General features: G+C 42.0%; 1 protein-coding gene and 1 non-coding gene across 2 annotated transcripts in view; both read left to right on the top strand.

Moving 5' to 3' along the window:
• The window catches only part of CHMP3 (charged multivesicular body protein 3), an 80,742-nt gene extending 67,074 nt beyond the window's left edge, over positions 1-13,668 (top strand). The window contains exons 4-6 of the mRNA XM_032652462.1: positions 9,951-10,072; positions 12,657-12,771; positions 13,124-13,668. Coding sequence (XP_032508353.1) covers positions 9,951-10,072; positions 12,657-12,771; positions 13,124-13,266 — 380 coding nt within the window. The 3' untranslated portion in view covers positions 13,267-13,668. The remainder of the gene's footprint in view (positions 1-9,950; positions 10,073-12,656; positions 12,772-13,123) is intronic.
• On the top strand, positions 7,485-7,591 carry LOC116764856. Its single transcript, XR_004353063.1, has one exon. It is a non-coding gene; the product is annotated as a U6 spliceosomal RNA (small nuclear RNA).
• Positions 13,669-15,064: the final 1,396 nt, after the last annotated feature.

Here is a 15,064-nt window from a genome sequence, read left to right as displayed (position 1 = left end):
ATACATGCAGTTGTAAGAAATAATAGAAAGATTCTGTGTATACCCTTTACCCATTTTCCCCAGTGGTAACATCTTGCAGAGTTAAAGTAGGTATCACAACCAGGCAGTCAGCACTGATACAGTCAAGCTTTAGAATGCTTCCAGTTTCCATCACTACAGGGATCTCTCATGCTGCGCTTCTGTAACCAAACCCACTTCCCTCCCATCCCCACCCCCTCGTTATATCTGGCAATCACTAATTTGTTCTTCATTTTATAACTTTATCATTTCAAGAATGTTATGTAGGACTCAGACTGGATGTAATCTCTTGGGATTGGCTTTTTTCCCTCTTTTTCTTCTTTTTTTTTAATTGAAGTATAATTGGCATGTAATATTACAATAGTTTCAGATGTACAGCATAGTGATTTGACATTTATATACTTTACAACTTGATCACCTCAATAAATCTAGTAACTGTCTGTCACCCTACAAAGTTATTGCAATATTCTTGACTATAATTCCCTGTGCTGTACATGACATCCCCATGACTTATTTATTTTATAACTGGAAGTTTGTACCTCTTAATCACCTTCACCTATTTTTCCCAACACCCCCTTAGATTGACTTTTTTTCACTCAGTGTACTTCTCTGGCAGTTAACCCAGGTTTTTGCATGTATCAGTAGTTCATTGCTTTTTTATCTTGCTGAGTAGTATTCCATGGTACGGATGTACCACAGTTTGATTAACCATTCACCTGAAGGATATTTGGGTTGTTTCCAGTTATCTGCTACTATGAATAAAGCTGCTATAAATGTGTGTAGATTTTTGCTTGAACATAAGTCTTCACTTCTCTGGGATAACTGGCCAGTAGAACAATTGCTGGGTTTTATGGTTGCATATCAGAAACTGTCAAGCTGTTGTCCAGAGTGGTGGTACCATTTAAAATTCCCACCTGCCAGTGTATGAGTGATCCAGTTTTTCTGCATCCTCAAAATTGGGTGGGCTGAGGCGGGCTGGAGCCGGGCGAGGAGAGAAGTGAGCCTGCTGCGCCCAAGACTTGGACCCCAGGCTGGTCTCCCATTTCCCAGGGAGTGGTGGGAACTGCCAGACTGTTTTCTACAGCAGCTGTACCATTTTGCATTCCCGTCACCTGTGCACCAGGTTCCAGTTTCAGCAGATTGGAGCCATGTGGCACACAGGGTCTTGGTACTCCGGTGGGTGTCAGGCCTGAGCCTCTGAGGTGGGAGACCAAGTTCAGGACATTGGACCAACAGAGACCTCCTGAAACCATGTAATAGCAATCAATGAGAGCTCTCCCAGAGATCTCCACTCAACACTAAGACACAGTTCAACGACCAGCAAGCTCCAGTGCTGGATACCCCATGCCAAACAACTAGCAAGACAGAAACACAGCTCCACCTATTAGCAGCGACGCTGCCTAAAATCATAACTTCACAGACACCCCAAAGCACACCACCAGACTCAGTCCTGCCCAACAGAAAGACAAGATCCAGCCTCATCCACCAGAACACAGGCACCAGTCCCCTCCACCAGGAAGCCTACAGAACCCACTGAGCCAACCTTAGCCACTGGGGCAGACACCAAACACAACAGGAACTGCAAACCTGCAGCCTGCGAAAAGGAGACCCCAAACACAGTAAGATAAGCAAAATGATAAGACAGAGAAATAGGTAGCAGATGAAGGGGAAAAGTAAAAACCCACCAGACCAAACAAATGAAGAGGAAATAGGCAGTCTACCTGAAAAAGAACTCAGAGTAATGATAGTGAACATGATCCAAAATCTTGGAAATAGAATGGAGAAAATACAAGAAATGTTTAACAAGGACCTAGAAGAATTAAAGAGCAAGCAAACGAACAACACAATAGATGAAATTTAAAAATCTCTAGAAGGAATCAATAGAAGAATAGCTGAGGCTGAAGAGTGGATAAGTGACCTGGAAGATAAAATAGTGGAAATAACTACTGCAGAGCAGAATAAAGAAAAAAGAATGAAAAGAATTGAGGACAGTCTCAGAGACCTCTGGGACAGCATTAACTGCGTCAACATTCGAATTATAGGGGTCCCAGAAGAAGAAGAGAAAAAGAAAGGGACTGAGAAAATATTTGAAGAGAAAATAGTCAAAAAGTTCCCTAACATGGAATAGGAAATAGTCAAGTCCAGGAAGTGCAGAGAGTCCCATACAGGATAAATCCAAGGAGAAACACACCAAGACACATGTTAACCAAACTATCAAAAACTAAATACAGAGAAAAAATATTAAAAGCAGTAAGGGAAAAGCAACAAATAACATACAAGGGAATTCCCATAAGGTTAATAGCTGATCTTTCAGCAGAAACTCTGCAAGCCAGAAGGGAGTGGCAGGACATATTTAAAGTGATGAACAGGAAAAACCTACAACCAAGATTACTCTACCCAGCAAGGATCTCATTCAGATTTGACAGAGAAATTAAAACCTTTACAGACAAGCAAAAACTAAGAGAATTCAGCACCACCAAACCAGCTTTACAGCAAATGCTAAAGGAACTTCTCTAGGCAGGAAACAAAAGAGAAAGAAAAGACCTACAAAAACAAACTCAAAACAATTAAGAAAATGGTAATAGGAACATACATAATGATAATTGCCTTAAATGTAAATGGATTAAATGCTCCAACCAAAACACAGACTGGCTGAATGGATACAAAAACAAGACCCATATATATGCTGTCTACAAAGACTCAGACCTAGAGACACGTACAGACTGAAAATGAGGGGATGGAAAAAGGTATTTCATGCAAATGGAAATCAGACGAAAGCTGGAGTAGCCATTCTCATATCAGACAAAATAGACTTTAAAATAAAGACTTTTACAAGAAAAAAAGGACACTACATAATGATCAAGGGATCAATCCAAGAAGAAGATATAACCACTGTGAATATTTATGCACCCAGCATAGGAGCACCTCAATACACAAGGCAAATGCTAACAGCCATAAAAGGGGAAATCGACAGTAACACAGTAATAGTAGGAGATTTTAACACCCCACTTTCACCAATGCACAGATCATCCGAAATGAAAATAAATAAGGAAACACAAGCTTTAAATTACACATTAAACAAGATGGACTTAATTGATATTTATAGGACATTCTATCCAAAAACAACAGAATACACTTTCTTCTCAAGTGCTCATGGAACATTTTCCAGGATAAATCATATCTTGGGTCACAAATCAAGCCTTGGTAAATTTAAGAAAATCGAAATCGTATCAAGTATATTTTCCGACCACAGTGCTCTGAGACTAGATATCAATTAGATGAAAAAAACTGTAAAAATACAAACACATGGAGGCTAAACAATATGCTACTGAATAACCAAGAGATCACTACAGAAATGAAAAAATACCTAGAAACAAATGACAGTGAAAACAGTATGACCCAAAACCTATGGGATGTAGCAAAAGCAGTTCTAAGAGGGAAGTTTATAGCAGTACAATCCTACCTCAAGAAATAAGTAAAATCTCAAATAAACAACCTAAAACCTACAGCATTTAGAGAAGAAGAACGAAAAAAACCCCAAAGTTAGCAGAAGGAAAGAAATCATAAAGATCAGATCAGAACTATATGAAAAAGAAATGAAGGAAACAATAGCAAAGATTAATAAAACTAAAACCTGGTTCTTCGAGAGATAAACAAAATTGATAAACCATTAGCTAGACTCATCAAGAAAAAGAGGGAGAAGACTCAAATCAGTAAAATTAGAAATAAAAAAGAAGTAACAGCGGACACTGCAGAAATACAAAGGATCATGAGAGATTACTACAAGCAACCGTATGCCAATAAAATGGACAACGTGAAGAAATGGACAAATCTTAGAAAAGCACAACCTTCTGAGACTGAACCAGGAAGAAATGGAAAATATAAACAGACCAATCACTGTGACCAAAACTGTGATTAAAAATCTTCCAACAAACAAATGCCTAGGATTGGATGGCTATTTCTATTAAACATTTAGAGAAGCGCTAACACCTATCCTTCTCAAACTCGTCCAAAATATAGCAGAGGGAGGAACACTCCCAAACTCACTCTACGAGGCCACTATCATGCTGATACCAAAACCAGACAAAGATACTATAAAAAAAGAAAATTACAGACCAATATCTCTGATAAACATAGATGCAAAAATCCTCAACAAAATACTAGCAAACAGAATCCAACAGCACATTAAAAGGATCATACACAGTGATCAAGTGGGTTTTATCCCAGGAATGCAAAGATTCTTCAATATACGCAAATCAATCCATGTGATGTACCATATTAACAAACTGAAGGATAAAAACGATATGACGATCTCAATAGATGCAAAAAAAGCTTTCAACAAAATTCAACACCCATTTATGATAAAAACCCTCCAGAAAGTAAACATAAGGGGAACTTACCTCAACATAATAAAGACCATATATGACAAACTCACAGCCAACATCATTCTCAATGGTGAAAAACTGAAACATTTCCACTAAGATCAGGAACAAGACAAGGTTGCCCACTCTCACCACTATTATTCAACGTAGTTTTGGAAGTTTTCACCATAGTAATCAGAGAAGCAAAAGAAATAAAAGGAATCCACATCGGAAAAGAAGAAGTAAAACTGTCACTGTTTGGAGATGACATGATAGTGTACGTAGAGAATCCTAAAGATGCTACCAGAAAACTACTAGAGCTAATCAATGAATTTGGTAAAGTAGCAGGATACAAAATTAATGCACAGGTATCTCTTTCATTCCTATACACTAAAGATGAAAAATCTGAAAGAGAAATTAAGGAAACACTCCCATTTACTACTGCAACAAAAAGAATAAAATACTTAGGAATAAACCTACCTAAGGAGACAAAAGACCTGTACTCAGAAAACTATAAGACACTGATGAAAGAAATCAAAGATGACACAAACAGATGGAGAGATATACTGTGTTCTTGGATTGGAAGAACAACATTGGGAAAATGACTCTACCACCCAAAGCAATCTACAGATTCAATGCAATCCCTATAAAACTACCAATGGTATTTTTCACAGACTAGAACCAAAAAATTGCCCAATTTGAATGGAAACATAAAAGACCCCGAAGAGCCAAAGCAATCTTGAGAAAGAAAAATGGAGCTGGAGAAATCAGGCTCGCTGACTTCAGACTGTACTACAAAGCTACAGTAATCAAGACAGTATGGTACTGGCACAAAAACAGAAGTATAGATCAATGGAACAGGATAGAAAGCCCAGAGATAAACCCACGCACATATGGTCACCTTATCTTGATAAATGAGTCAAGAATATACAGTGGAGAAAAGACAGCCTCTTCAACAAGCGTGCTGGGAAAAACTGGACAGCTACATGTAAAGAATGAAATTAGAACACTCCCTAACACCATACACAAAGATAAACTCAAAATGGATTAATGACCTAAGTGTAAGGCCAGACACCATCAAACTCTTAGAGGAAAACATAGGCAGAACACTCTATGATATAAATCACAGCAAGATCCTTTTAGACCCATCTCCTAGAAAAATGGAAATAAAAGCAAAAATAAACAAATGGGACCTAATGAAACTTAGAAGCTTTTGCACAGCATAGGAAACCATAAACAAGACGAAAAGACAACCTCAGAATGGGAGAAAAATATTTGCAAATGAAGCAACTGACAAAGGATTAATCTCCAAAATATACAAGCAGCTCAATATCAAAAAAACAAACAGTACAACCAGAAATGGGCAAAAGACCTAAATAGACATTTCTCCAAAGAAGACATACAGATTGCCAACAGACACATGAAAGGATGCTCAACGTCACTGATCATTAGAGAAATGCAAATCAAAACTACAATGAGGTATCACCTCACACTGGTCAGAATGGCCATCATCAAAAAATCTACAAACAGTAAATGCTGTAGAGGGTGTGGAGAAAAGGAAACCCTTTTGCACTGTTGATGGGAATGTAAATTGATACAGCGACTATGGAGAACAGTTTGGAGATTCCTTAAAAAACTAAAAATAGAACTACCATACGACCCAGCAATCCTACTACTGGACATATACCCTGAGAAAACCATAATTCAAAAAGAGTCATGTACCACAATGTTCATTACAGCACTATTTACAGTAGCCAGGACATGGAAGCAACCTAAGTGTCCATCGACTGATGAATGGATAAAGAAGATGTGGCACATGTATGCAGTGGAATACTACTCAGCCATAAAAAGAAATGAAACTGAGTTATTTGTAGTGAGGTGGATGGACCTAGAGTCTTCATACAGTGTGAAGTAAGTCAGAAAGAGAAAAACAAATACCGTATGCTAACACATATATATGGAATCTAAAAAAAACAAATGGTTCTGATAAACCTTGGGCAGGACAGGAATAAAGACACAGATGTAGAGAATGGACTTGAGGACACGGGGAGGGGGAAGGGTAAGCTGGACGAAGTGGAGAGTGGCATGGACACGTATACGCTACCAAATTGTAAAATAGATAGCTGGTGGAAAGCAGCTGCATAGCACAGGGAGATCAGCTTGGTGCTTTGTGACCACCTAGAGGGGTGGGCTAGGGAGGGTGAGAGGGAGATGCAAGAAGGAGGGGATAGGCGGATATATGTATACATAAGCTGATTCACTTTGTTATACAGCAGAAACTAACACACTATTGTAAAGCAATTATACTCCAATAAAGATGTTCAAAAAAAAATAAAAGTTAAGGGCACCATGCCTAATAGACTAAATCTCTGGCAATAAAAATTTGAAAACAAAGCAAACAAAAAAATTGGGTGGTGTCACTATTTTTTCTTTTAGCCATTCTGATGGGTGTGTAGAGCTATCTGATTGTTGTTTTAATTTGTATTTCCCTAATGGTTGATGATTAGGAACATTTTTTCATATGCTTATTTGCCATCATGTCTCTTTTGGTGAAATGACACTTGCCTACTTTGTGTATGTTTGAAATTCTTCACAATGAAATGCTAAAACATTAATCTCTTTAAATCCGTTTATGTTGTTTTTGGTTTTAGTTTCTTTTACTACATCTACTGATCTGTTTTTGTCACAAGTATGCAGTCATACTGTGTCTGTAATTGAAAACTCGAGGAGAGCTAGTTTCTGTTGAGATCTCTCACCCTCCTTTTGCCATCTGAAATTGGTTACTGTTTTACTTATTTCTGTAAAGAAATGTTCTGGAATTTTTGTGGTCAGTACAAAAAACGAAAAACCTATTTCTGACCTAATACTAAATATTTCATTTTATGTAGGACCACTTGAGTCTTTATAAAACCACCTCAGTGCTGTTTACTATTAAGACACTAATATGTTTAATTTCTTTACCCAGTTTGAATATCACAGTTCTCTGTTGTTTTCAACCATTCATTGGTTTATTCAACAAATATTTGAGTGTCAGCTGTGTGAGGGCACAGTGCTAGGCACTGGGAATAAAATCGTGAGTCCACCTCCAAATAAAAAACAAACCTAGTGCTGTCTTGGGCAGCACAGGTACCAAAATGGGAACCTTACTGAGAAGGTCAGCATGGCCTCTGAACAAGGATGATGTGCAAATTCATGAAGGGTACCGTATTTGAAGAACAAACAAAAAGGAAATCCGCCCACCAAGTCCCCACTCTCTAGAGATGTCAGGGGGCCCTGGCACTGTGCAGAGGGATGCCCTGAAGGTGGAGGGAGCCTGGGACACTGGAGGGCCTGCAGGAGGCCTGGGCGGGGCTGCTGGGAAGGAGCTGAGCACAAAGAGCTGTAGCCATGAAGCGCTACTCATTGTGTTTCACAACCCCCTGTGTGTGACTTTGGTCTTTCTAAGTTTAAATGTCAGCTAGTTTTTATAATGCTAACTTATTAATGTTTTCTGTAGAATTTTAACCTTTTTATTTTGGAGATTCTTATTGTGAAATGTATACAGCTAAAATTTTTCTGTGATCTGCCTATTCATCCCTCCCACCCTTAACCCCTGGCAACCTTTTTACTGTCTCCATAATTTTCCCTGTTCCAGAATGTCATATCGTTGCAATCATGCAGTATGTTGCCTTTTAGATTGACTTCTTTCACTTAGTAATATGCATGTAAGGTTTCTCCAGGTCTTTTCATGGCTTGATAGCTCATTTCTTCTTAGTGCTGAATAATATTCATTGTGTGGATGTACCACACTTCATTTATCCATTATTATTGTTCACTTACAAGCAATATCTTAGTTGCTTCCGAGTTTTGGCAATTACGAATAAAGCTGCCATAAACGTCCATGTCCAAGTTTTTGTGTGGACATAAGTTTTTAACTCCTTTGAATAAATACCAAGGAGGGCTATTGCTGGATCATATGGTAAGAGTATGTAGCCAGGACATGGAAGCAACCTAAGCATCCATTGACAGATGAATGGATGAAGATGTGGCACATATATACAATGGAATATGACTCAGCCATAAAAGGAAATGAAATTGAGTTATTTGTAGTGAGGTGGATGGACCTAGAGACTGTCATACAGAGTGAACTCAGAGAAAAACAAATACCATATGCTAACATATATTTATGGAATCTAAAAAAAAAAAAGTTCTGAAGAACCTAGGGGCAGGACAGGAATAAAGACGCAGACATAGAGAATGGACTTGAGGACACGGGGAGGGGGAAGGGTAAGCTGGGACGAAGTGAGAGAGTGGCATGGACATATATACACTACCAAATGTAAAACAGATAGCTAGTGGGAAGCAGCTGCATATAGCACAGGGAGATCAGCTTGGTGCTTTGTGTCCACCTAGTGGGGTGGGCTAGGGAGGGAGGGAGATGCAAGAGGGAGGAGATATGGGGATATATGTATACATATAGCTGATTCACTTTGTTATACAGCAGAAACTAACACACCATTGTAAAGCAATTATACTCCAATAAAGATGTTAAAAAAAATAGAGTATTAGTTTTTTAAGGAACTGACAAACTCTCTTCCAAAGTGGCTGTACCATTTTTCATTCCCATCAGCAATGATTGAGCGTTCCTATTGCTCCACATCCTCACCAGCATTTGGTGTTGTCAGTGTTTTGGATTTTGACCATTCTAATAGGTGTATGCTGATATCTTATTGTTGTTTTAATTTGCATTTCCCTAATGACATAGGATGTTGAACATCTTTTTATGTGCTTTTTTGCCATTTGTATATCTTCTTTGGTGAGTTGTCTGTTTAGGTCTTCTGCCCGTTTTTGATTGAGTTGTTCATTTTCTTATTGATGAGCTTTAAGAGTTCTTTGTATATGTTAGATAACAGTCATTTATCAGAAATGTCTAATGAAAATATTTTCTTCCAGCTTTTGGCTTGTCTTCTCATTCTCTTGTGGGGGTCACTATTTTTATTTATAAAATAATTTTATCTGCCACGTGTGCTTTTTCCTTGTGGAATATAGCAAATACATTTTGGTCCAGTATTTTACTTTTCTCACATATCAATATGTATCTTCTTGGTTTTGAGTTTTTGTCTTTTTATTTTTACTAATTCAAAAAAGTTTACTGAACACATGTCATATTCAGCCCCTCTCTCTGGGATACAGACTCAGGATGCAAATTAGGATAAAACATATATGCCTGTGTAGACACCAAACTTGTATCATTCAAGCAGAACTATATGGAGTTCGCTTTATTTTTTTTTAATTTTTTAATTTTAATTTTAATTTTTATTTTTTTTTTGTGGTACACGGGCCTCACTGTTGTAGCCTCTCCCGTTGCGGAGCACGGGCTCTGGACGCACAGGGTCAGCGGCCACGGCTCACGGGCCCAGCCGCAACGCGGCACGTGGGATCTTACCGGACCGGGGCACGAACCCGTGTCCCCTGCGTCGGCAGGCGGACTCCCAACCACTGCACCACCAGAGGAGCCCTTGACTGTCTTTCTTTATTCCATCCTGCGTCACATTCTGTTGAGCAATCCTGACTGTCATCTTTCCTTTTCAGCGGTTTTGCGAGTGGCTGGTTCCCTGCAGAGGAGCACAGAAGTGATGAAGGCCATGCAGAGTCTGGTGAAGATCCCAGAAATCCAGGCCACCATGCGGGAGCTGTCCAAAGAGATGATGAAGGTGCCCTGGGGCCACCCTATGTCCTGTTCCAAAGCGCTAAGAGTCAGCAAGCGGCAGGGGCTATAGGGCTGGGGCTGGGCAGGAGTAGACAGGCCACTGTTGCCAGACAGAAATGATTTTGAGGACAGAGGAGCAGCTGTTAGCATTGGATGAAACTGTCTGAGCTGAGCATGGCAGAGGCTGGGTCAGATTGCCAGGGTGTTCCTTAGAAGAAGCGATAGTATACCCAGAGCTCTAGGGGAGGTGGGAGACCCGGGAAGCAACTGCGTGGGATTCGGCGACCTAGGATTTATGGGTTCTGACATGAACAAGGAAACAGAAAGAAACCCGGGTTCCTCTGTTTGTCCCAGGGGAGTGTTGGCAAAGCTGGCAAGGGAGGTGTCAAGACCAGGGACGGGCAAACTTTTTTTGTAAAGGGCTGGATAGTAAATGTAGTTTCTACTTTGTGGGCCATACGTCTCTGTTGTAACTGCTGAGCTCTACTTGTAGAATGAAAGCAGCCGTAGATCATGTGTAAACAAATGGTCGTGACTGTGTTCTTATAAAACTTTATTTATGAAAGTAGACAGTGGATTGGGTTTGGCCTGCAGGCTGTCGTTGGCTGACCCCTGTCTTAGACTAGAAAAGGAAACTGAGAACCAAATAGAAAGCAGTAAACACCTAGTGCCCCGGGATCAGGGCCGGGCAGGGACCTGTCCTGGTGGCCTTCAGATGGGGGACAGGGTGTAGTTACTGAGCCCCCATCTGCCAGTGGTGCAGCACACATGCTCTCCTAGAAAGTCCTCCCAGCCACCTTGGGAGGTAGGGATTTTTTCCCCCATTTTATACAGGAGTAGGAAACTGAGTCTTCAAGTTGCCAGGTAACTTATCTGAGTGACCTTGGTAGGAGGTGACAGATCTGGGGTTGGAGCACAGATGCCTGAGCTGCCTCAGAGGACATGGTGATAAGACGTGCCTGGTCAGGTGCTGTTTCACACTTGGAACCCGTGGCCTGAGAGCCCAGACGGTACACCTCAAATTCTTGTTTGCAGCTTGTGCAGAGAAGCTGCCTCCCTTCCTCCTAGGGAAGTTTATGTATGAACTTGAGTTCTAAACAGGGCTCTAGGGCATGGGAGAGGGGAACTGGAGAAGAAAATTGATAGAAAAGAAAGGCAACATAAAAAGCCCAGAGCCCAGGTCTTTGGAATGAGAAATCCTTGGGCAGTCATCAGGAGGGCACCAGGTCGGCGGGGTCTGTCCTTTACAAGTGGCGTGTGGATGTCTCATCGCCCAGGTTGTGATGCCTGTCCCTCTAGAACTGGGCAACAAGGTAATTCTGAAATGACTTCAGGCCTGCTCACTCTGGCTTACGTAGCCACCAGGATCTGAGGGGCGGAGTCTTTTTTTAGAATCTGGGATCTTTTCCACAAAAGTTTCTGAATACTGAGCATAGTGTAGATTTGGAGGAGGGCCTGCATGTAGTAGATAGTAAATATTTCCTGAATTCATCCAAGGGTGCATCTCCAGGTGCAAACTGAAGCCTCTGGCGGGGTCCCAGCGTGTCGAGGGCAACGACATGATCTCAGTCATTCCATTTGTCCCCAGACCCTGGCCTGGCGTGTGGCACAGAGCATACATTTGACAAATGTTTGCTGGTTGGATGAATGTGTAAGTGAATGGCCACTTGTCCCTCCAGGATGTGGAGGGCTGTTAGTCAGTCTGCCCTAGGCTCTTTTAACTGGGATGGTGAGTATGTATTGAGCCTCTTTTACACTAGCCTCCAGCACTAAGATCCATTCACCCAGGCCACAGGGCTCCACTTGTATCCTTGAATGTGAATTTGCTCCTTTTGGTTGGGAGCGAAAGGTCTGAGCGTGGGCAGAATGTGGAACTAGCTAGATTCATGCCATTAAGAGTCACTTGAGTGGTCTGACAGCAGGACAGGCCGGAGAGAGGGCTTGCTTTAAATCTGATGCCATCAGCATGGTCGGTGAGAGTCATGCCCTGGCTGAGTGCAGGAGAGCCAGGGCTGGAGCTGCCAGACGTGACCTTGCGCTCGCATGACACTGCTCATTCGGGAAGACCGCAGGGTCTGCTTGTGTTGGCTGGTGTTGGAGAGCAGTTTTCTCGCTTGGAGACACCAGAGCTCGGTTGATGCTGGGCCCATAGGGGCGCCTGCTGGGAATGGATTTAACAGTTGTGGGGGCTTCCCTGGTGGCACAGTGGTTAAGAATCCGCCTGCCAATGCAGGGGACATGGGTTCGAGCCCTGGTCTGGGAAGATCCCACATGCCGCGGAGCAACTAAGCCTGTGCACCACAACTACTGAGCCCGCGCTCTAGAGCCCGCAAGCCACAACTTCTGAGCCCGTGTGCCACAACTCCTGAGCCTGTGTGCCTAGAGCCCGTGCTCCGCAACGAGAAGCCACCGCCATGAGAAGCCCACGCACCACAACGAAGAGTAGCCCCCGCTCGCTGCAACTAGAGAAAGCCCGCGTGCAGCAATGAAGACCCAACGCAGCCAAAAATAAATAAACAAAAAATAAATAAATTTATAAAAAAGAATAAAACAGTTGTGGGAAGTGACATGGTTTATTCTGTGTTTAGGCTGGGATCATAGAGGAGATGTTAGAGGACACTTTTGAAAGCATGGATGATCAAGAAGAAATGGAAGAAGCAGCAGAAATGGAAATTGACAAAATTCTGTTTGAAATCACCGCAGGTATGACCCAAGATCCTTCCTCTTTCCCCTCTCCTCTTATGGCCGTTCTTCTTGCATCCGCAAGATTAACTAGTAGCTTTTTCTTTAGATTATAACTCCCTTCTACATTTGTTATGTTAGAGTAGAACCAAAGTTCTAACAATCAGAATCCGTAGTTATTATGACTTTGGTATCATTAGAAGTTGGTGTTGGCACACATCTGTGGTAGTGAGCAAAACCCCACCAAAACGGCTGTTTTATTGCCCCTTTTCTGTTTCTTGTCAAACAAGAAACAAGGTATGGAGGACAGAGAAAATGAGGGACCACTTGCTTAAGCTGATGTTTTGTTGATCTGCCTGCTGTCTCTTTACAGGGGCCTTAGGCAAAGCACCTAGTAAGGTGACCGACGCCCTCCCAGAGCCTGAACTTGCAGGAGCGATGGCTGCCTCAGAAGATGAGGAGGAGGAAGAGGCCCTGGAGGCCATGCAGTCCCGTCTGGCCACGCTCCGCAGCTAGGGCCGCCCAGCCAGGCCCGCAGGCTCTCCTCCGGCCCTGTCACCGGGCGCGCACTCCTTGAAGCCTCCGCCGTTTTCTGTATCTCTTGCACTACACCTCTGGGTGAGGCACTGCGTTCTGGAGAACGTTCTCTGCTAATCTCTCTTCACTCTCTGCAGAGGTTTGGGGATCTCAATGGAATTGTTTTGAGAGGCAATGTAATAAATGCATCACTTTCAGGGGAATAAACAGAAGTATCTTTTGGGGGATGAGGGCAAAGAAGTGTGTCTTCTCACGAAGCACTTCTGAGAATAGAGTCAATTGCCTGAATGTTGAGGACTCTGTATATTTTTTTTTTTTTTGTCTGTAAAACACTATATAAATGGATTTTAATAAATTTCTGCTTTAACATTTGGTCTCATTGTAGATTGTTGGGTGCAATGAACTTTCAAGGTGTTTGCTGTCCCAAATTATTTTATATGTTGGCCTTGGAAAGAGGAGGTGCTATAGCAGGGCACATGGGATTCGGAAGCTCAGCTGAAAGGGCTTCTGCTCTGTGGACCCTGTGCTCCCCAGCCTTCACAGATGTGCTGTGCGAGCTACTCTTCTGCTTTTTGTCATCTGTGTAAGCAAAAGTACGCTTGGGAATTGTGACCCCTTATCTTGTTGGCTGGGGAACTATATCATGATATAGTCCTGTGAACTATATCATGTGTGTGTCTGTAGCTTTCCTCCCTTTCCTTCCCATTGCAAGTTGCAGACAGCTGTGAGATTAGGACTCTTTCACCCTCTGATTGCCTTTCCCTGCGTTAAGCCGATTGTCTTGGATGCATGGGATATGGGCGTACATATCAGTGCTTTCTCAAAGCCAGGAGCTGACCGGTGAAAGAGGCATGGTGTGGTCATGCATTGTAAACGACTCACACACTTCTAAGTTATATTTTGAAATCATTCAGCAGTAGCAATTTATATTTGTGTGGGCCTGACAGTTTACAAAGCTGTTTAACATATGTAATCATTCAGTCTTTACAAATTAGGAAAACAGCTCAGCTTGCTGAAGTGACGTATCCTAAATCACAGTCACGAAGTGGCAGAACTGGGGTTCAACCCAGGTCCCTCTGGTCCAAGTCTTGTGTGCCCTAAACAGGTTGGAAAAAAACCCCAACCACTCTCTCCCAGGTTGGTTTTGTAGATTGTATGGAGAAACCCAAGTGTATCTGATGTGCTGCAGCGAGGGCCTTCTAGTCTCATCCTGCAAAATGGGAATCTTCAATCCAGGGGACCGTCCTATTGCTCTGGATTTCATCTTTAGGATACAGTTTGTTATTTAAGTAAACATTATTTTTCAGAGAAGTTTTAGGTTCAGAGCACAATTGAGCAGAAAATAGAGTTCCCATGTACACCTCTGGCCCTGACACAGGCACCGTCTCCCACTTGTATGTACTGACATCTCACACCCGGCAAGTACATTTACTCCTGGAATCATACAGTACGTAGCCCTTTCACATTGGCTTCTCACACTTAGTAATATGCATGTAAGTTTCCTCCATGTCTTTTCGTGGCTTGACAGGCCACTTCTTTTTAGTGCTAAATAATGTTCCATTGTCCGCATGTACCACACGATCCACTCACCTACGGAAGGACGTCTCGGTTGCTTCAAAGTTTTGGCAATTATGAATAAAGCCATAAATGTCTGTGTGCAGGTCTTTGTGTAGACATGCATTTCAACTATTTAGGTGAATACCAAGGAGCACAGTTGCTGGATCTTATGGTAAGAGTATGTCTAGTTTTGCAAAAAACTGACAGTCTTGCTGAGTGG

The sequence above is a fragment of the Phocoena sinus genome, chromosome 13 (assembly GCF_008692025.1).
Source record: "Phocoena sinus isolate mPhoSin1 chromosome 13, mPhoSin1.pri, whole genome shotgun sequence".
NCBI lineage: Eukaryota > Metazoa > Chordata > Mammalia > Artiodactyla > Phocoenidae > Phocoena > Phocoena sinus.
The sequence above is the reverse complement of the archived record's forward strand: the minus strand, read 5'-3'. Positions and strand labels throughout refer to the sequence as shown.